A 21463-nucleotide genomic window follows, 5' to 3' on the forward strand; every position below is an offset into this window, starting at 1 on the left:
CCACCGCCCCCACCTTTTTCAAACATGAGCTCAACAACACGGTTTGACGGTATGATCGCGCCGCACCCTCGTACTCAGGAGGATTTTCCGAAAAAAATTTATTTATTTATTTTTTTAAATACTGGAATTAAACAGATCATTTTCTCGTGAGTTTTAATTTGAATTGAAGTCACGGAATTTATAGAAATGACGTTCATGATTTTTACTGATGAGTTGAGTTTATGATTTTTAGGTAGAGGGTGATGGGGTACTATTTAAGGGGTTCATAATTTTTTTTTTGATTCGGGAAGTGATGCAGAATTCAAAGAAACTTTTTTTTATCCTAAAAATCAGAAGAGTCAATTTTTGGGAACAGAAAAATTTGTTATTTTTAGCGATTGATTTTTTGACGCTTCAACAAGACAAATGGATCACATTTTGAGAAAAATCGAAAAGTCGATTTCCAAACGTAAAACAAAATTGTAAGAGATTAAAAAATATTCGCTTTAACCCACCCAGGAATCAGGCCTACTCCCAGTCTCGCACCGAGTACTTCTCGTCCTGGGACGAAAAGTCAAGACTTTCGGTCCTTGCGAGCCCCTTTCCAGTCTCAGACTAAAAGTACTGACTTACTTCTCGCTATTCAGACAGCAAACGACAAAATTCCTCGGCAGAGGGTATGAAAAGTAGTATCTACACCTCGGATGGAACTACAACTTTCCGTCCTTGGTGCATAATATACAATTTTTTCAAAATCCATAAGGAATAACTCTCGAGAAAGATCTAATAGTGAAGATAATTTTTATAATTTTTTTTGTAAATAAAAAAATGCTGTAAAAAACTATTGGCAAATATTTTCTTATTGTTATTTTATCAGTGAGTGAGATAGTTTATTGAGAAATGTCGAGAATACGTATGGTTATGACACTCGACCCGATATGTGCCAGTGGGCTATTCACCGAGCAACTCCCTCGCTATCTCACTTTATCGACACAAATCTGAGCCACTTCTACCCGGGCGCATCTGGTTATGACGATATGGTACATAAAGAGCCCCCTGAATTTTCAATTCTGCTGATGTTCACATTTCTTAAGATGAGATTTTCCAAGAGGGATGATACGTTATCTCCTGAGTATTTCTCAACAATGTTTTAAAGAGTCAAGTTGTTGATTTCAAGAGAAGAGTCAATTCTTGTTGCTCGGAGAATTTAAAATAACCATTTTCGATCAGATTCCTCAAATAAATATTCAATTCAATTCAATTTATTCCATTGATGTCACTAATGTTGTCTTTCTTTTACATCTCCTCACGCCCTTCATTCTGTTTGCACCTCAAATAAATATCTTTACAGAAATATTTCTTATAAATATTAAGACTGGATACGCGGAGAGAAATTTTGGGATGATTCAATTCCAGAAGCGAACTTGAGATCAGGCATATAATATAATTACAAAGATGAAAATCAGCCCTCGATTTTTTTCTCCCAGAATTATTGAGCCAATGAGATAAAAAATTGGATCAATGAGTTCCCAATAATTACCTCAAGAAATTCATCGCCCTCATCTTGTCATGTGGATATAAAAGCCCTCTCTCCCATTAGATTATCCCTCCCCAGAAACCCAGGGGATCCATGGAATAGTTCAACCCACATCCACAACACGATTTCCCTTTCTCTTTTAATCGAAATTACTTTTCTTCATTCTCGCAAAGAATTTTCATATTCCGACATCTCCATGTTCCAAAGTATTTTCATCTCTACGTGACAATATTTTCAGTGATAAGAGACAGAGCAAGGGATTCTTCATTCTGTCCCTCTCCACATATTTTATTTATTAATCCAACTATACAACAATATTTTTCCAACAAAAAAATATATTAAATCCATAAATATACCAAATATTTAATGAATTTAATATCCACTTCTTCAATACCTCACATTTTGCTAATTATATTATGGTTCTACCGTTCGGTAAAATTACCGTCAAATTTTTTAACAAATTTTACGGCTTAATAAAAATTATCTGCTGGTGTATATTTCCTCAAAATTCAACAATTTTCATAATTAAATTCTTTATATCAATATATCATTTTAAGTATTATTGTTCTTAATCCTCCCAGAACATTGTTTCTAGTAAAAAATAACCGGGATGCGCCGATGGGTGTCACAAGTGTTACGCAATGTTGCCCCGGCGTAACGGCCCTGCGCCAATCTCACGCGCATCGTATCGGCCCAGGGTTCCGCGACACGTTTATTCCACCGAGCTATGTGCATTCTCCTTCAACCTCCCCTCCACCCCCAACAGCCCCTCTTATTCCATCGTTTTGCTCTTCCTCCCCACCCGTCGCTCTCCCCCCCCCCCTCACCACCTTCTTTGTCCCTTTTTACGAGCACCGCGACCCTTGCATGCGCATCTCTAAACCTCCGACACGAATGCACTATAGTTTTTGCCGCTCCAGAATTACCAAAAAGATACGTCATTTTTATTAAATATTTCTCTCCATGTGAATGAAAAATTTTTAATAAAATGTAATGAAAAGAATAAAGAATGTTAATAAACAGTTAAAAGAACGTGTCGGCTATCCATGGAAGCTCTACGATAGGGCAGACGGTTCCGGACAAAATGGCGACGATCACATCTCCGAACCACCTCGTATTTTTGAATATTAATTAAAACAATTAACGATGTGCAAATTAACTTCAGTTTTTTGCATTAAAATCCTTGAAAGGGAACCAATGTTTTGAGTCATCATTTATTCCCTTTTCCGGGAGCAGAAGGTTCAGTAAAAATTACTTAATTCTTTGGTGTGAAGTTATGGTCGTTTGTTAAAAAAATCATCTAGCAGTTGGGTAATTTCCACGGAATTTTATTTACTGATGATGCAAAGTTGTCCCTTGAATGATGTACTTCTCTCTCACTCCCGCGGGCCCTTAACTGATCTCAGAAAATTCAGTTAAAAAAAAAATGGGAATTGAGCCAACCAATGTCGTTCAACTGACCATTACACTAATCCAAAGAATAGAGTGGATGCAGTAGAGTAGTTGCCATTAAACGTGATACGTGCCAATATGAATATTCTCTTGCCATCACTGTCCGCAATATTATGACAGATATTTCCCCAGACACGAAAGGATAACTCACAACGTAGATGATCTATATGAAAGCAGAGTGACTGGAGAGCATTTCCAGAGTGGCGCCAATTTTTATTTGCTCGTTAACTAGACATGCGATGAGAATCACAATGTTTCAAATCAATCATTGACAATGAGAACGTGAGAGTTTACCGTCAAATTAATCAACTGTTATTACATTTTTTTAACGAGTAATTCGTACTAACTAAAAAACTTTCAACAGAGGAGTCGTAAAAGGAGATAAGTCATTTCCAAAAAAAAAAATTCTTTGCAAACCGAGAGAAATAAAGCTCTCCATTCTCTTTCGTCTTATGAATTACATAATTTTATATATTAAATTAAATACGCCATTCGTATAATATATCCTACCGTAATATAATGATAATATGCAGTCCCTTCTTTGTTATTGACCTATCACTATAAAATAATTCTATCGCAAAGGTCTAAACCCTATTAAACCTCTCTCTTTGATGAAAAATTATAGAGTTCCCTCAACCTCCAAAAATTAGCGAAATTGAAAGCGAAAAATCACAATTAAAAAATTGAATTCAATTGTCATTTGCACCGAAGAATTACTCGATGGCAGAAAATTGTTGTTCGCAGTGAGGAGACGACAAGTCGTGAATCACACCCTCAACTCGTATTTTACCAGATTCATCCGGTTTGGACGTTTCATTCACATCTAGGTACACCAGATTGAACTGGAAAAACCACGGGCGTCTAGCTGTCTGCCGAGACAATGAAAAAATAAAAAAATCTCATTGTCTTATCTATCTCACCACCGGCAATCGTGTGCATCAATAGCAATCGATATTTATTTATTACCCGGTATTTATTTTTTCATCCCAAATAATGACGTATTCACGAGCGAGTGGATAATGCCAGATTATGCCAGACCAATTCCACTTGCCCTGTGTCAGACATATCGGGTATGTTAAACTGGAAACTGGCTACTACTGCCAGCTATCTCACCCTTGCCGATCAAAGTCCCCAATTTCTTGCGTTATTATTTATTTTTTGGCTGTTGTTCAATTTTTTTTTTATCTCGAATGGAACTTAGGTTGAACGTCGATATTTAATGTAATATTTTCCTCCCGAAGAAATTATTTTTCGGGGTATATCCGGGCATTATGGACCCAATAGGTCTAAAAATGTCGCCATTTTTTTTCAGATCGGTAATGAAGAAACAACGGAACTGAGAAAATATAAAAATCAAAAAATTGTTTTATCTGTAATTAAAAAATCTGTCTGATCATGTGACCCCTCTAAGACTTCCTTTAGACAGCACATTCACTCCTATCTCGAATCGAATCGAAAATATCGAAATTCTGTCACACATACGTCTCATTGGTTGATATTTATAGCGCGAAATTCAAAGTTCCGAGAAACTCGTGGCCTAGTATTTAAAATAGGTCAACTCCTCGGACAGCGTCAGGTACTGGGACATCCGCATCATGTGAAAATGAATATTTCATCGATTCATCACCAATGAATCGATAGAATAGTCTTTTTCGGGTGAATCTAGATATTACATCGTAGAGACCGTACTCCCGAGTTGACAATTAAGCTCAGAAAATTTATGACTTGATATAACAGTTTCGTTTTGTGGTGATTATCACCACAGAATAATTTAAAGATCTTATCATTATTTTATGATCAAAGGAATTATGGAATTCTGAATTTCTTTGCTCACAACAAGATTTAAAACACATGTCTTGATTTTCCAGTTGAATTCAATATTTTATGTCACGTCATTTCAGTGAATATTTTGGGAGAATAGATCTCGAGAGATCTAGAGAGCATTCTCTCTTCGACTCCAATCACTCGTAATTAATTAAAATTCAGTCCTCAAATTCATAATTTAAATTATACGAATAAAATTCATTGAAAATAATTGACCGAATCGAAGGCACATTCGACTGCATAAATTACAATCCACCGAATTAAATGATTAAACAAATAATTTTTTTATCCCAGTGTCGCAGAAATTCCAATGTTTATTAACATAAATTTATGGTTGAGCGTTTGAAGAACGCATACGCGTGGTGACCGTGACTGTATCTGCGTCGGAGGAAGAGACACATTACGGTCAATCTAATGTTGAGCCATACCGAGGCTAGTCTGTACTTTCGGGGTAACCGTACGGAATTTTATACTCCGGACGAGAATGCGAGTTACTAACATACATTGAAATTATACACGCTCTTAGAATGGGTGTAATAAACTGATCATTATAGGTGGTCTGTCCACTAGTGAGTCACGCGGAAATGTCATTATGTTTTCCCTTTTTTTTCTGGGTTCAATCAGAACAACTTGGTTGGGAAGGGGAAGGGGGGGAGGGAGAGGGCTAAAGTACATTCCATGAAAATTGAATGTCCCATTTCCTCCCCTATTTCCTCATAATATTTACTACTATTAATCGATTGCTTCGGACAAAATAAAATAACAATTTAAGAAGAAAATATGAGGCATGTCAACACGATGAATGTTCACGTCTGCAAAATTTGTTTGTGTTGAAATTGTTGGTCAGCTAGAAAAAATATTCTGTGGCAAAACATTGACTGTATCCACTGGAAATAAAATGACTTATGGAAAAAATTTTTTTCATTTAATAAACGGTATTTTAAGGCAGAGGGGGCTCCGCCCCCCTTTCCAGACCATAAAGAGAAAATCGTCAATATCTTAAAATTGGTAGAGTCGAATAAATCCGTTTCGCCATAAATTTAAAGACATATTGTTTCTTGTCATATATAATTCGATTCATTCTGATCGTATCGTTCCATCACATGATATCGACGATTCTGAAAAGTCCCTTCCCCATCAAATAATAATTTTTCTTCAGAACTAAAAAAAAAATTGATGTAGATATGTCTAAATGATAAAAAAAAAAATACTTTTAGGCGAAACTATCTTCCCTGAATTAAATGAAATGCGCTCCGCAAAATGAGGTAGACATCATTAAAAAATTCAGTTGCAATTTTTCCGAGTGTATAATTACGAAAACGAGTGGTTCTGGGAATGAAATGAAATCGGTAAAGTTCGTGTGTGGCCAAAGCCAAACTCCGAAGATACAGACGGGGCGGGGGTCATGGCAAGGGATGGTGGGTGGGGCAGGGAGAGAGGGGAGGGGGGGTTGAGACATAAAACGAGAGGGATGGAGTTGACTGAGGAATCCTATCGATCGCGCCGCACTGCGGGGCTTTATCCCCTCTCATTTCCCCACTCTTTGCCAGCTGGAGCCCCCTCTACCCCCACCCCCAATAACTCTATGCACTTGGATTTAACCCCTGTGGCCTTTCGATCCACCTGAAGTGATTTTCAACTTCTAATTCAATGAGATTTGACCAAAAGAATTCCGATAATTTAATTTTATCGAAATGGAAAACCGAAAAATTTGCCAATTTCACAAATTCTTCAATTCCTTGTGACCCTTAGTTGCGAAAAATTTTAGAGATTCCCTTCGATATGCCCTTTTTTCTAAACTTATATCCTGCGAGACCCTATGCCATTATTTTTACCCCCCCCCCCCCCGCAGCTTCGGTAAATTCGCAAAAAAATTCCCTGAATTGTCACGTTCGTAGGTAAATACAGCAAAATTGTATTACATGGAGGAAAAGTGACAGATTAATTTCCTCAGCATCCCGGAGGTAAGTTTCCGGTTGTAGTTTCCAAGCTTCACCGATTTCAATTACCGTCCATCTCGTTTTACTCGAGTCCCTCGGGCGAGGGCTCATTAACTACCCCTTGGAAATTGTTCCCATAGACGGAAAAACCACTCAATACCCTTTATTTTCAAGAAATAAAGACAAAAGTCAATGGGAAATGATCACCATTAACGAGATAATTATTCTAATAGCATTTGTAACCGAGAAAAATTGATGGAAGTATTTATGTCTGCTAATGGAATAGACTGGGGTAGTTATTGTGGGCAAACAAGGGGGGTGAATCATCAATACGAGATGTTTGATTGGTTTTTTTGGAGGGTATTGAAAAAAATATGAATTCGGAGGTCATTCCCAGGTGCGAATGGACGATTAAATGAAGATTGGATCGAGGTTGATTGATAATTAACGAATGTTGATCGAGCCAAGGTTCTCGAGGTTGAACCAACCTTGGATAATTTTGGAAAACTCAGCACGTCCCTAGGGCTGGAATTTTGTGTTTTGGAAGAGGGGTAAAAATCCCAATTTAATTAAACGTTTTTGACACTCAAAATTTAATTTTGTAACTTTTAAAATGGAGCAGAGGGTAAACGTGAAGTGATGAGTATTGATAATTTTGATGCGGTTCGAACTTTCAAAAAATTATGAGAGGAAAAGTTCCCTTCGTGACTGGCAAACAAAGCAATTGAAAGGGCGTAGTCCCCCAGTACATACAGTACATAGTTTTCAGTCGTCAATACCTCGAGACCGTAAGACTAAAATCGAATTATATTTTCTGTATTTTATTTCAACGATATGTTTTTCAATTTCGAAATAAATTATATTTCAAAATACATTAACAATCAAAAAAATTCATTTTCATAATCGTTCCGATATGTCATTATTACGATTTAAAAAATGAAAATAATTTGTTTGAGGAATCGTCTGCCTACTGCCAATTTAAAAAAATGGGGTAGACTTGGGAAAAACAGACCCGAAATTAATTCAACCATGAGCAGTCCAAACCGTCAAAAATTCACCACAACGAATTATTAAAAAAGTTACATCCTGCGCCCACATACTAGGGACAAATTGGTGTGACTTTCGACAGTCAGTTCAAAGCGGTTTTTCTTTATGTTCTCCTCCACTTATCTGGCATGATCTCCCTCGTCTATTCATCCCTGAACCATCTTCAAGAGGAAGATCGTCATTACATCCGGGGGGGAAAAAAAAACAAATGTTGACAGCCTGAATGAAACTCATACAATCATCGAAATTATGAACTATCACAATTATAAAAAAATTGATGATACAATAAAAATAATCAAATCGACCTGTTTATAATAGAAATAAAAAAATATTCCAGTGTCAAATACGTATATGTGACTTGGCTGGCCCCCTGACACACATTGACTCGTTAAAATAACGACATAATAGCTAATTTAGTGATAATAAGCGACGACTGTATCGTTCAAATTAGTGTCGAAGGTGAGACGAGAGTACAAGCGAACTGGTTACGAAAATTTTCAGACAGAATCTAGTAGATTTTTTTTTAAAAAGACTCACTGGCGCCACCTGACGGGATAATGACACAACACGAGTGACTGGTCAGTTGGGTAATGACTAAGCCACTCGATTCGAAATTAAAATCGAAACCATCACGGGCATCGCAGTAAATTGAGTGATTTATCACTTCAAGTTATGATTTTTAAGGAGAAACTTTCAGAGAAATCACGTGACCAGATTGATTTTCGTAATGACAGACAAAATAATTTATTCATTTCGACGAAAATTCAAATTTTCGACATGTGGTGATGATGATTTAGTGGAAATCATGAATAAAATTACAGTTTTATTTTCACTTTAACAAACAAGACCCTTGCAAACCATTTAATTCCTCAATTTAATACATGAATGTCTATTAACATTCCACATTGTGACATTGACATCACGATTTATCCGGAGATTTTTCGAAATCACAAAATCATAAACCCATTCTACTCTGGAAATCCCTGAGTCACTCAATTTAGGAGTTGCCACTCCCTCGGGACAAGTGGACAAGTCTGTTGGCACTCGTTCGTGTCGGCACCGAAAACAAGAGTTTGTAATTTTTGGAATAAAGTTTGGAGAAATTGAGGACATGACTATCGTAAATCGTCTGACTGTCCCCAGTCCCCCAATAATTTTGTTATTCTAACTTTCGAGATCTGAATGTGAGGTAATAAAGGTGAGTAAGGTACACATTTTTTTTAGTTTATACTTTGTTGAGGGGAAACTACTCCGAGTTTTTTTAAAATCGCTGACTATCCTCATTTTTTATTTATCGTGCCGACGTCTACAAAATTAAAAATACTCTAGGGCCTCCAATATACGAGCAACAGAATTTTATCTAATTAACTTTCACGTTTAATTTAATTTTTTAATTTATGTAAAAGAGACAGAAAGAGACTGAACAATAAACAAATGATTTTTTCACGTTATTCATTCAAATCTACGTATAATTGACCTTCAATTAATGCCAAATCTGATTGTAATAGCCTCTGGCTCTTAAAAATGAAGTCGTTTCCCCATAAATCGCTTTAGGGATTTTTATTCACAATGACGATGTCAAACCTCGAGACCATGACCGAAGTGACAGAGAAGAATGCAGGACACTACCGATAAACTCTCGGAAACCTCTGGCACAAATCAATGTTAATCGATCACAATTACATCACATCGTATACTATTTCCAACCCACATGCGTGTGAATATATTTGGAAGTGTGAAAATTATTGGAAAGTCTGGGCCTTAGGAAGAGCTTTGACGAAGATTGCGATCTTCTCCCACAAACTACTTTTAAACATTCAATATTTTAGGTAAAAAAAGAAGTTTCTGACCGACAGAAAAATAATTAATATACGTAAAAATTAATAACTTATTTAGTTTACGAAATCCATTCAACGCTGTCAGCCTATGAAATTGTTCGCTCATTTATCGGAAAAACATTTGTAAAATTGTATATAAAAAATCCACTGCTTTTTAGTCAGAAAAGTTGTTGAATTGATAACAGTTTCGTGATTAAACCAAACATATCTGAATGGAATAATCTGCTGGATTAATTAAACAATTTTTCAACATAAAATAAGTCAAGGTACTAATTTTATCGAGTCATAAAAGTTTTCAATAACAGCGACATTAGAATGGTCTTGAAAAGGAATTATAATCTCGAGGGATATCTCAAGTGACACTGAGAATGTAGATTGATTTTATGACCGGAATAATTATGAATCCAAGACAATACCTGAGAGCCCTTTAGACAAAAATCTCAGAGACTGATAAAATTATCTATTTTCAATCCTCAAAAACCCAAGTTCAAATCATAAATTATGAATTATAAATCACAAATCAATAAAGCGGTCGAAGAGAAGAAAATAATTCCAATTCCTCGCTGATTATAATTTTATTATATCAGTCTGATCTAATACGTCATCCAGAGTTATCAACCATCTCCACCTGTCAGCTCATCGATCTGTCGGAGCCGGTGCACGTCGACTCTTTCGTCATCAGCGTTAAATTCAGAATGCTTTCCCCCTCCCTCCCTTCGTCACGGTTTTTATTTCGGAAATACGAATGGTAAAAACAGAGCATCAATATGTTCAAGGACATGTCTGGACGGCCATTCAGGGAATAAGAGAATTGATCAAACAAGCCAAACATCAGACATAAGAAATACTTTTCAGCATGAGTATTTTTTAAACAAATATATTAATCATTTCGTCGTAAAATTCTCTGTATTCGATAAATCGCGAGTATTTTATGGTACGTGATGAAAGGAATAAGAGTCTGGAATTGTTTTTAGATAAAAAGATGAAGAATTTGTTGTTTAACGAAATTGCATATATATTTTATGCATTAAATTGAGCATTCAATCAAATTTATTAGGATTATGAAAATGTAATTATGAAATTAGATTAAATTAAATATATCTAAATATTCAATTCATTTTCTAAACATATAAATTTAATTGAATGATAAGGTTAATGTATAATATATATCTTATTTATATATTATTATTATTCAACATATATTGTGTATAATTGAGCATATTCTGATCGAAAATGGCTACTCCATCAGTTCTTTGTTAGAAAATTCAGTTCTTATTACTACGTTATCACTGAATCGCTACTAAGAAATCTTTAAATTGTCTAAAAGATGAACAACATTTTTTGGACAGAACCTCGGAATTCGGTGGCGATATGGTGTTTCGTAAGACCTCATTTGTGGAGAGTTTTATCAGCTACGAATTTTTTTTAAAGACAATTCAGTAGCGAGGTGGTAAAAAAGATAAGTCACCTTTGATTATCAACAAGTTTTCAATGAATATCTTGGAATCTAAGGAAGATCTAAAAAATTTATTAGGACGTTCTTTGTGGAGCGAATCGAATTCTATAACAAATTCTATCAGAAAAATTTCGAAATCTCCATTAGACTCTGAGATATTGCTCAAAAACTCAACTGAGATAATCTATTTATCTTGGTCTACCACTTTGCTCCTGAATTTTTTCTGTGATTTATGGATTATCTAACATTTTCGAAAAACTTTCCTCAAACGTAACTTCGCAGAACATCATTGATTACAAAAATAACTCATCTTCAATGCAGTATAAATAAACATCTGTTAAGTAAAAGTTTCGAATATTATTCTCAAAATGAAGATAATCAAAATGAATTTTCTAGATGAACCGACGATAAAAATTTTATCGTCACCACCTCTACCATAATTGTTGTAAAACCCGAATTTCGAGTTATGCCCTTAAATCAAACTTTCGACCCCTTAAGACCCGTTAAACCCTTAAAACTAAACCTGAAATCCTCCATAACTCAGCAACTGCTGAGTGAAATCTCCCAATTTCAATTGACCCTTAAAATAATACCAAATATTTCAAAAGTCTCGAAACCCATCAAAATCCCATCGTCCCAATGTCCAAAAATCCCCTCAAACCCCATAAAACGCCGTCCTGTCACCCAAATTCAGTCCCACTTCCCCCTTTGCCCGCTTTCAATTCCCCTCTCCACGATTCCATTCCACCAGGTCGGGATTCCCCTCCAATTCCCGAATTACCTAACACCCACCTTGCCCTTCATTTAAAAAAAACCTCTGAAATCCCAGAAATAACAACAAACGTCGAGCACCCACAGGGCGTGGTTAACGTCCTCTTACTCATCACTTAATCCCGCACTGTTTTCGATTCCGCTGAACCCCCGCTGTTCCCAGCCCTCCGAAGGCCCTCACAGCCCTCGTAACCACCCCCCAAGACCAAGGGCAGTGGCAACAAGCCCTCATCCCTCAAAACTCCCTCTCCTCACCGAAATTCCTGGAAAACCCCCAACGACAGGTCTTCTCCAGGCACTCGACAACCATTTTCCCTCGACAAAAAAAATTCCCGTTCTGCCCCGGGGTCTCACCGAACCTCATCATCGACCCCAGTCCATCGGGTTCAATAATTATAAAAGACAAATCATTGAATACTCACATCAGTAGCGAGACCTCCCTTGCCCGCCATATTGACAACAATAATGGCCGCCGGCCGTGACTACCTGTGTATACGCCCGTGTCACCTCTCACTTCAACGGGAAAAGGCGACAATTGCACAATTTGAGATGAAAATTAAGCCAATCACAACGTCCACGAATCGATGAAATTCACCACTCGGGGGTTAACCGGCTCTCACTGAGTTTATGCTCTTTATTTATTTTTTTTACTGATTTCAACTTCAGGAAATGGAGACACACTCGACGCACGCTAGCCCCTGACACACACGGTCGAGGGAATGAGGGATGACGTCACTGGAGAGGTACGTAACAACGAGTGCTTACGAGGTGACTCTCTATCGCAGTCGGCGCCGGGGGAAGGGGGACCTCGGGCTAGTCGGCACCCTTCCCTTTCCAGCGGTCTACGAGGAGGAAGGGGTAACGGCGCATTTTTTTTGATTTTGTAGCTATTTTTTCGCTGGGGCTTCCCTGTGAGGGAGGGGGAGGCGGAGATGGATTCGGTGGTTCGGTCTGATCTATCGACTGAATTTTTTAATGATCCCGACATTTTTTTTTTTAATTTTTGCTGCTCAATTCTTTTGATTAAAAAAATCCGAATATCTGATTTTCAGAGCGTGTTCGGACGTATGTGTAAGTGCTATTGTTATTAAATAATATTTTCTTCGATTGTTGCCTGAAGAATCGATTAAAGTTAATTGTTTTCGCTTTGAATGAAGACGCTATTGACGGCCAGATGAGACTATTTATTCAACTCCAATTCATTTATTTATTTGTTGAATGTGGAATTGGAAAAAAATGTTATTTTGACGATAACTACAACTCTGAAATCGATAATTAATAATTATTCTAGAGATGTTTCGTGATGTCTTTATGATCGAATTTGACGACAAGGGGGATTATAAGAATAATCATTAGTTTGATTTGCTTTAAAAAATTGTGGAGTTTGAAAATCAAGTCTGGAGATTTGTCTCTTATCGTGATTCAAATGACCTCAATCATAACATAAAATGGTCTGATATAATTTAGCCTTAGTTGAAGACTGATTACGATAAGTTACTTTTGTTGATTTTGCTTTTATGATGTCCATTGGAAAAATTGAAATTTTCATGAATTTTCCTAAACAAAAATTCTTGTGAGTAAAAAACGTTTCCTCTGAGGAAACCCTTGTCAGTTGAATATAATTTTTCTCACATGCAAAAAAATGTCGTAAACATAGTTATCATTGGCATTCCGTCAATGTCAAGGATCGACATCTAATGCCAATGCAATAGATGACTATCAGTGATTGGGTTTTACTGGCCTTGATCGATTCCACTCAACTAGATTTCCACATCGATTGCAGCTAAAAAGTGATCTGCTCCTTCTCACGATTCCCCCACAAGAGAGATCGATGACAACCGCAAAAAACTATACAACAGTTGTACAATATAAACAATAGCATTGAATTCCACCGGTAGCCGGAGACGTGATGCCTTTGTCCAGTCACGACCCTGGAATTTTACAATGAACCGCACCCGTTTGTCAAATGCTCATTGCATGAGGGGTATTATACATTCGGCATAGCTCCCGCGTAATTACACAATGAAAAATTTAGTAAATCGTAATGATTATTTATTGACTCAACTACTCGGTTGTTGTTGGGTACCACATGTGCACGCAGAAAAAAATTTTGGATAAAAATTAGACCTCTGGAGGGGGAAACGTGGGACGAAATGTCAATCAACTACTTTATGTCAACTTTTGTTGGAAAAATTAAACTAATTTTTGGCATAAAATGGACCTTCATCCCTCGTTTCACTCCTGAACATCTAATTTTTACCTAAAACGTCTTTCTGTGTGTGAAAAAGTCATTCTTAACACACTCTCAATATAATACACTTTTGCAACATCTGCCGAGTCCACTATTTGGACCAATAATTGCACCGAGTGCTGAATTTTTGCAAAATTACGTGCCTGTTCCGTAATCTGCCAGTCAAAACAATATTCAGTAAAAATTACTGAACATTTACGCATTTTTTTCTCACAAATAACGAGCTCCTATCGATTTATCGAAATAGACAAATGCGCAATATTTTTGCCTCGAACTGCCAACTTTCATACTTCATGATTACAATTTTCGAGGGTGACAAAAGGGTGAGGGAGAGGGGGGTGGTAGGTGAACTGGTTTAACGAAATCTCAGTCATGAATGACGGTTTGCTGATAATACAAGGGATGATGCTGGGGGATATGCGGAAATTGGGGAATGGTGAATTCCCAGGGGTGAAGTGAGCTGGACGGGGGAGGGCGTATGCCTGACCCACATCCTTGCGAATCGATCGGGACGCTCCGTCCTTATATTTCCTATATACTCGGGTTTTACTGGAGAAGAAACAAGGGACTGAACAAAACCAACCACCGATTTACCCTATTATTTTCGAGTTTATTATTCGGTGAATTCATTAATGGCTCCAGCCAATGAATTTCCATTGCTCTACAATATGAAAAAATTTAGTAACGATTTATCTCGTAGAGTCCATGATATTTTTCTGCCAGCGTAGTTTCCATTAAATAAATGTTTAATCAATGAATTCTGTTTGTGTGAAATAAAAAATCCATTTTTCGCAAATATCTCACAATCCACGAGATGTAGATAATTTTAATTTTATAATTTTTGTGATAAAATTATTAGTGGAAAATGTCCAGATCTAGAAAAAAGTCGGAATAAAGTTTTTAATCTTCAAGAACTTTTCAGATATTCAAAATTAATCATTACTGAATTAATTAGAAGCTCTCCGCCTTTTAATCAACTCAACGGGAGAGACTAATGAACATTTTCACCTGTAACATTCGGGATAAATTGGGGTTAAAATGAGTTGAAGAGTGACTAAAATTGGCTGAACGTATTAGCCCTTGACAAAAGCTCCCGAGTGGATTCACGGTATAATGTACTAACGAGGAAACTTTGCAAGGACTTCCACCAATGGCTAACGGTATTGTGCAAGCTGACACCGCAATTTTACCCCCACTCTCTGTCTTATTCTATTTATAAATAATACGGATATTGGTTGAGTGCCAAAATTATGAGCGAAACGTTCGCCAAACGCTCATCATCATCTTCAATTTTCGGTGTATTTTTGAGGATTTTACCCCACCCGGAGTTCCACGTCAGTCCGGTCATGATATCCCAGCAAAAATTCTTCCTGGACAAATATAAAACATCTAATTGCTCCGAACAGGGGGTAATATCCCTCATTTCATCACTCTCAATAAATCCAGAACCCTATAACCGAGGGAATGATGATAGGATCGATGTGAGGGTAGTCTTCCATTCAATGACCACGGGAAACGGCTTCTGGACGAGCCTGGATATCTCATAAATTGTCCAACAGATAATGAGGGCGAGAATTTCCTCTCCAAAGGGTGTCTCACCCCTATCCCACTCGTATCTTCCACTCTTCAGCACCTTCTTGAACTAAATAAATTTATCCTCCGGGAAATTCCAGTCAAAGTAAAAAATTTCCTGAGGAAGATCTAAAAACGTTCAAGCAACATTTTATTTTTTATCAACAATTCAATGGAAAATACCTCTCTATTTTTTATAACCAAAAACCCAACATTTGCTCCCATAACAAAAAATGATTAATTTAATTTAAAAATTAATTGGATGAATCAATGAATGGACGACAGCAAATCTCTTCTCCTTCCATCGAATTTATTACAATAAAATTAATGACCAATTAAATATTTAATTACTTGAGCGACATTGTTATTCAGAGGTTTTAATCAATGACTGCAGCATCCACTTCGAAGCAGACCTGGGTGTTCTTATGCTGATCTACCAGAGAAAACGTCAAGTGGAGTTTGGTGGAAGGGTACATTTTGAGGATCGGCATCTTCAGCCCATATGAGACCAACTCCCCCTTCTCCAATGGACATTCACCGTTCGTGAGGGACTTGCAGGCGTCCTGCTCAGGTAGAGGGTAGTCGATGGTGAAGCCCGCGACTTTGACGAGGACTTTTGGGTGGAGATCATCTGTGTCAGCAACTGGTGAGGAAAATCAAATAGAAAATTAATTTACTTTTTGGAATGATATTGTTATATCCGGAGAAAAATGTAAAACACAATTAAGAGAATCGTTGGAGCCGCTTATTAATAATAATAATCAGTGGTAAGTCAATAGACCGATGGGTATCTCCAGAGATGTCAAGATGTGTTCCGTGACATCCTCCATCCTCTATATAAACATAAACAATAGTTTCTGAGGTAGAAAAAACAGGGTTCCTCCATCAGATGACAATTTTCTTTTTCTTATTTGTCTAAGATATTAGGCTCTTGACAATATAAATATAAATGTACGCCTCAAGAAACGGGATGTGTCTCATTGTCTTTTCCCTTCAGTTTCCCTTCGTTAATTTGGAAACTGAACGTAGACATTTGATTCAATTTCAAGAGAATTTTTAACTGATTGTTTATTGAAAGACTATTCGTCATCCTGACCTAATTAAGGTTGAATCAATGCCCACTCCCTCCCTCCCCTTTCATGGCAACCTCCTGGAGATAGTTTCCCAATCGAATTTTTATATTCATTTCCAGAAAAAATCTTCACTTACCGACATTGAAATCCCACTCAGCCTTGATATCCGTCCCCTTGATGAATTTACAGGGTGTCGTATTGCACCCCTTGATCCTCAGGCTTTCCGGCGGTGGCCCACCCGTCTTGCACTTGGTGAATGGAGTATCCTGCAGGGAAGCAGCCACACAGAAGCCCACGATAACCAATACTACACATAAAACCACATTGTTCTCTCATGTCAGAAAAATCAATAATCCTCTGTTAAAAAAATAAATATGAAATATTATACGCAGATTTCAATTTGATAAATTCATTTTCCGACCTGAGTTTCTATTGCATTCTTGAAAAATAAAATTACCACGACTTAAACATATTTTTCCATTTTTCAAAATTATATTCTCTCGTGGAAACCCTTAACTTTGTAAGTTCGAATTGAATTTCAGTAAAATTTTGAATATTAAAATTCTTTTGGAATTTCACACTGACTTTTCTGATGGATAAATTACTTGATTGCTTTTTCACCCATAAATGAACATCCAAAAATTATAAATAATCTGCGTGAAGTGCTAGTAAAGGAATAGAATTAATGTCGCTCCACTTTCCTCTTTAAAAAATTGAAATTGTTGTACGTACCCTTGAGTCCCAACATTTCCTTGGATTATCACCGTAAGCTGAGCTCCCCCCAACGAAATTCCCTTATATAGTTTCGAGATATATCTAATCGTACACCTGGGGTCTCGATAAATTATAAAATCATCAACACCTGCGTACTGAAGTATCAAGCGATCGAAATTATCGAGAGATTGGGGTTTAATCTCATCATGATGATTGTGAGGAATTTTTCATGAGTTGGAATCCGAGGATATGTTTCTTCCACATGTACTTTATTTTCTCTTGTCTTCAGTTGTCGCACATAAAAAACGTATTGAGAGACAGACATAGAGAAATTAAGAATCCAAATAATTTTTTTCGGTGCCAACTGTTGTTCAGATTGAAATGGAAAATACCTCGACAATTCGCCAAAATTCGCTGTCATTCCATTATCATCACGTCCCACTTTGCCCCACTCGCCCCTGTACCACCCACATGCACCGCTTAAGATGGTCTTCAAAGGCATTACAGTATAAAAAATTTGTTTATTCAATATTAATTACGACACTGTCTCTTCGACATTACATATCATTTCATTAATCTTACCCTTAAAATAATTGAACTTCGATCAAATTTGTGATGTTCCGCGAATATTCTCAAAGGCACATCAACTTCCTGACAATTTTCGATATCGAAAGATCTATTTACGCCTGACGTCGATTGCAATTCGTAAATAGTTGATGCGTGCGATATTTAGACCGATAACGTCAAGAATAGGTCACAATTACATGGAACGATATCATTATCTTTTATGTTTATCTTTACATTTTCTTGGATTTCACTGGCTTCCAAGGGGGCATCTGCACGAATTTCTCCACAAGAATGTCGTGAAGTTTTGTAGGAACGAATTTTAAAAGGACGTGGTAGTAAGTATACCTCCAAGGTTCACATCTGAAAATTGAAAAATTGTTGTAATTATTATAACTATAAGTAATTATAACTATTTCAAAGTTTTCGCGCGCATTTTCGAGCTTTTCTCTGTCCTAAAGCTCCTCAAAAATATGTTCTTCTTACTTGTAACTGGTCCTTGCCGGTTCCTCCATAATCACATTCTCAAATGTCTCGTAAATCTGCTCGTTATTGATTCTCTTGAGAGCATTTTGCTGCGACAATGGTCTCAAATAATTTCTGTACTCATTGAAATATTCTCCATAAACCGATTTCGCCTCCGCCTTCATCTCTTTCTCCATCACTTCGAAATGTCCAACCTGTCGCAGGAGAAGATTGCTCTCCATGACGAAAGACCCGGGGATGAAGGTGACGACATCGATTTCAAATTTCTTCAACTCGATCCTGAGGGATGTTGCCCACGCAGCCAGGGCTGCCTTGGTCGCCCCATACGCAGATACACCGGGTAGTGGTTCTTTTGCGCAGTGACTGGTGACGATTGTCAATCGACTCTTGTGTTGTCGGAGAAGTGGAAGCATCGATTTTGTTACTCTCATCGTACCCAGGAGATTGACCTCTACTTGGTGACGAATTTGAGTGTCTGTCTGCCACTCGAACTCACCGAATACCATTGATCCTGCATTATTCACTAGTGCTCTCAGACCTGGAAGAAAATTTTGAGAAATGACGGAACGTGATTTAAAAATTGGGACCTAACTCAGGGACTGGTGGGTCTATTTTCATATATATATGCTATTTTATGTCTGTATACCCTTTCGGGTCTTCACGACTTGTTCTCAAATTCGGCGCAGCAAAATGTCTCCTGCAATTCAAGAAAATCTTTGCTCCATTAATTCTCCGCTAAAAGGGACTGTTAAAATCTAAAAAATGACTTTAATCATTTGTTTACTCGTTCCATTGTTCAATTACCCGCCGTTTTTTGAACTTCTCGTAAAATTATACCTCTTCAGATCACCTCCAGCTCCCAAAAGAAACAAATAAGTCAAGTGATTCTTAAAAAAATGTTCACCCCCTCTCGGCTGGGAATTCATGAGCAGTGATCTCAGAAACTAGTCCATCCAGGTGGATGTGTCATAATAATGATCTCGAGCCGATGCCATCCTCCCCAAAACTGCCTCATGGATTTTCTTATCTCCAATCGTCACCCAGAAGATCCATCATTTATAAATCCATAAAAATTGACTCTTCCTGAAATAAAGATGAAGATAAACCACTCACATAAATTGTCTCGTTCCAGGTACTCCCGGACCTTCTCCACGAAATGTTCCACACTCTCAGCATCAGTGATATCAATCTCCTGGATTGTGATGCCCATTTTTATGAGTTCCTGAGCCCCCAGACTATTTCTCCCATGGACCCCCGCAATCACTCTAGCCGAGAGATTTTTATGGCAGTGAAGGGCGAGATTGTAACCGAGGCCCGAGTCACAGCCAGTTAATACGATCGTATCCCTATGGTCTATTTTCCGAAGGGATCGTTTCGTTAAATAATAATAGGTAGCTCCTGCGAATAAAAAAATTGTTATAATATTTTTCTCCAACGATTTCGTTTTGAAAATTGAAATTTTTATAAGTAACTGAAGCTCAAAAAATTTTTTAACTCACCGGAAGTCAGTAGTAAAGCAGTTGCCGATGCAGATATACTTCCGGTTTGCCACAGACACATGACGGAAGATAAATAACTAATAGATAAACCATTTCTCCTGAACAAGTTCTTCATCTCAAGTTAAATATTGAGCGGGAATAAAAAGCAATCAAATTCACAGCAATAAAGTCAATAATAAAACGAATAACTGATGAAATTATTATAAATCACACAAAAAACAAGCTCGTAGAATGCAAAAAATGAATACTTTCATGGAAGAACCAGTGATTCGATGTATAACAACGTAAATTAGGGGATTCTCGAACGATCTTCGTTGTCCGGCAGTCAAGACATCAAATGCTCCATCCGAACTCCCGATGAGTCCCCACCTCCATCATTCCTGTTTCACATCCCCTCTTATTTTTTTTTCTCATATTTTTCCCTCCTGACCTGGTTATACAGGTATTCAGGCACTCTGAAATTATTCCCCTGTTCAGTGGTAAACTTAAAGTGGATTTATGGGGAGAATTAGATTAGATGTCAATTCCTTAAGTGAAAAATGGGTTTTCTTTTTATCTATAATGATCAGACATCCAAAAATCGAGCGAGGATTTCTCTCATAAATTCATCAGCATTTGTATTATCTTATTCACTTCATTTTTTTTCGAGACGGGGACAATCGAATTTTAAAAAATCGCAAGTTTTAAAAGTTTACCATTGAATTTTTTTTTAGAATTCATCAAATTTCGAAAATCCCTGAATTACAATCCCTGGCATCCCTGGAAAATTCCAGGGAAAAATCAATGACTAAATAAATTGTCTGTGAAAAACAAATTTTTGGTCGTTCAATTTGTTAATAATTTTTTTTAGTGACAAAACTGAATGAATTTCCTTGGAGCCAATTCTCGAAACTCCTCCAAGGTCTCCTACCCCTCCCCAATACATTCGAAATATGTAAAACACTTGAGTTGATTTTTGTATTTGAATTTTAAATGAAAACACACCAGAGATTTTTCAGCTGATTCCACGGGTTCTCCCAGGTATTAAAATTCATGTGATTATCTTCTCCTTTTTCCTCACGGTTGAGGCTAAAGATAGATTATGGGCAGTGTCAGCAGTGGCCCACGGGTTTCAGTTTGAATATATTCCTGACGTGCGGTACAGATTGAACGAGTTCTGGAGGTATCGAATTCGATATCCGTTTGAAACTCTGGGACTCTTCTTTCACGTTACCAGACGTGTCACACATATGGGAACAAGTATTCTGGGGTAGACGATGAAGTGTTCGCCAGTTCAAGGACATTCGAATTAAAGGGAATATTCACTACGAAGTCATTGTCGATGTCTTTTCTTTTTATTTTTTCAGGCCATCGATGGAGATAAATTGATGAGGAAAGTTGTCAGATGGTTGAAAAAATTAATTTTTCAAAAAATAGATGGAGTTACGTAGAAAGAGTAAGAGAGGAATGAAAAAATACCA

The 21463-nt window shown here is 37.1% G+C and overlaps 3 protein-coding genes and 1 long non-coding RNA gene across 7 annotated transcripts in view; 1 reads left to right on the plus strand and 3 right to left on the minus strand.

The window, feature by feature from the left end:
• Positions 1-12539, minus strand: part of LOC135165036 (sodium/potassium-transporting ATPase subunit alpha) — a 37089-nt gene extending 24550 nt beyond the window's left edge. For 2 of the 4 annotated variants that reach the window (XM_064125951.1, XM_064125950.1), the window contains exon 1: positions 12267-12539. In XM_064125951.1, coding sequence (XP_063982021.1) covers positions 12267-12296 — 30 coding nt within the window. In that variant the 5' untranslated portion in view covers positions 12297-12539. The remainder of the gene's footprint in view (positions 1-12266) is intronic. The other 2 variants (XM_064125954.1, XM_064125957.1) reach the window with 1 other exon arrangement.
• A 25-nt stretch (positions 12540-12564) lies between these two features.
• Positions 12565-21460, plus strand: LOC135165047 (uncharacterized). Its single transcript, XR_010299417.1, has 3 exons — positions 12565-12702; positions 16062-16313; positions 19637-21460. It is a non-coding gene; the product is annotated as an uncharacterized LOC135165047 (long non-coding RNA).
• LOC135165045 (NPC intracellular cholesterol transporter 2-like) lies at positions 15957-18149 on the minus strand. The gene is made up of 4 exons (XM_064125967.1): positions 18037-18149; positions 17473-17944; positions 16877-17047; positions 15957-16310 (listed from the first exon to the last, which is right to left on the minus strand). The coding sequence occupies exons 2-4, from the start codon at positions 17486-17488 to the stop codon at positions 16045-16047; spliced, it is 453 nt and encodes a 150-aa protein (XP_063982037.1). The 5' UTR covers positions 17489-17944; positions 18037-18149; the 3' UTR covers positions 15957-16044.
• Sro (shroud) lies at positions 17956-20144 on the minus strand. The gene is made up of 4 exons (XM_064125961.1): positions 20004-20144; positions 19618-19902; positions 18505-19042; positions 17956-18381 (listed from the first exon to the last, which is right to left on the minus strand). Exons 1-4 carry the CDS (start codon positions 20116-20118, stop codon positions 18252-18254), a joined length of 1068 nt encoding a protein of 355 aa, XP_063982031.1. The 5' UTR covers positions 20119-20144; the 3' UTR covers positions 17956-18251.
• Positions 21461-21463: the final 3 nt, after the last annotated feature.

The sequence above is a fragment of the Diachasmimorpha longicaudata genome, chromosome 8 (assembly GCF_034640455.1).
Source record: "Diachasmimorpha longicaudata isolate KC_UGA_2023 chromosome 8, iyDiaLong2, whole genome shotgun sequence".
In the NCBI taxonomy this organism is placed as follows: domain Eukaryota; kingdom Metazoa; phylum Arthropoda; class Insecta; order Hymenoptera; family Braconidae; genus Diachasmimorpha; species Diachasmimorpha longicaudata.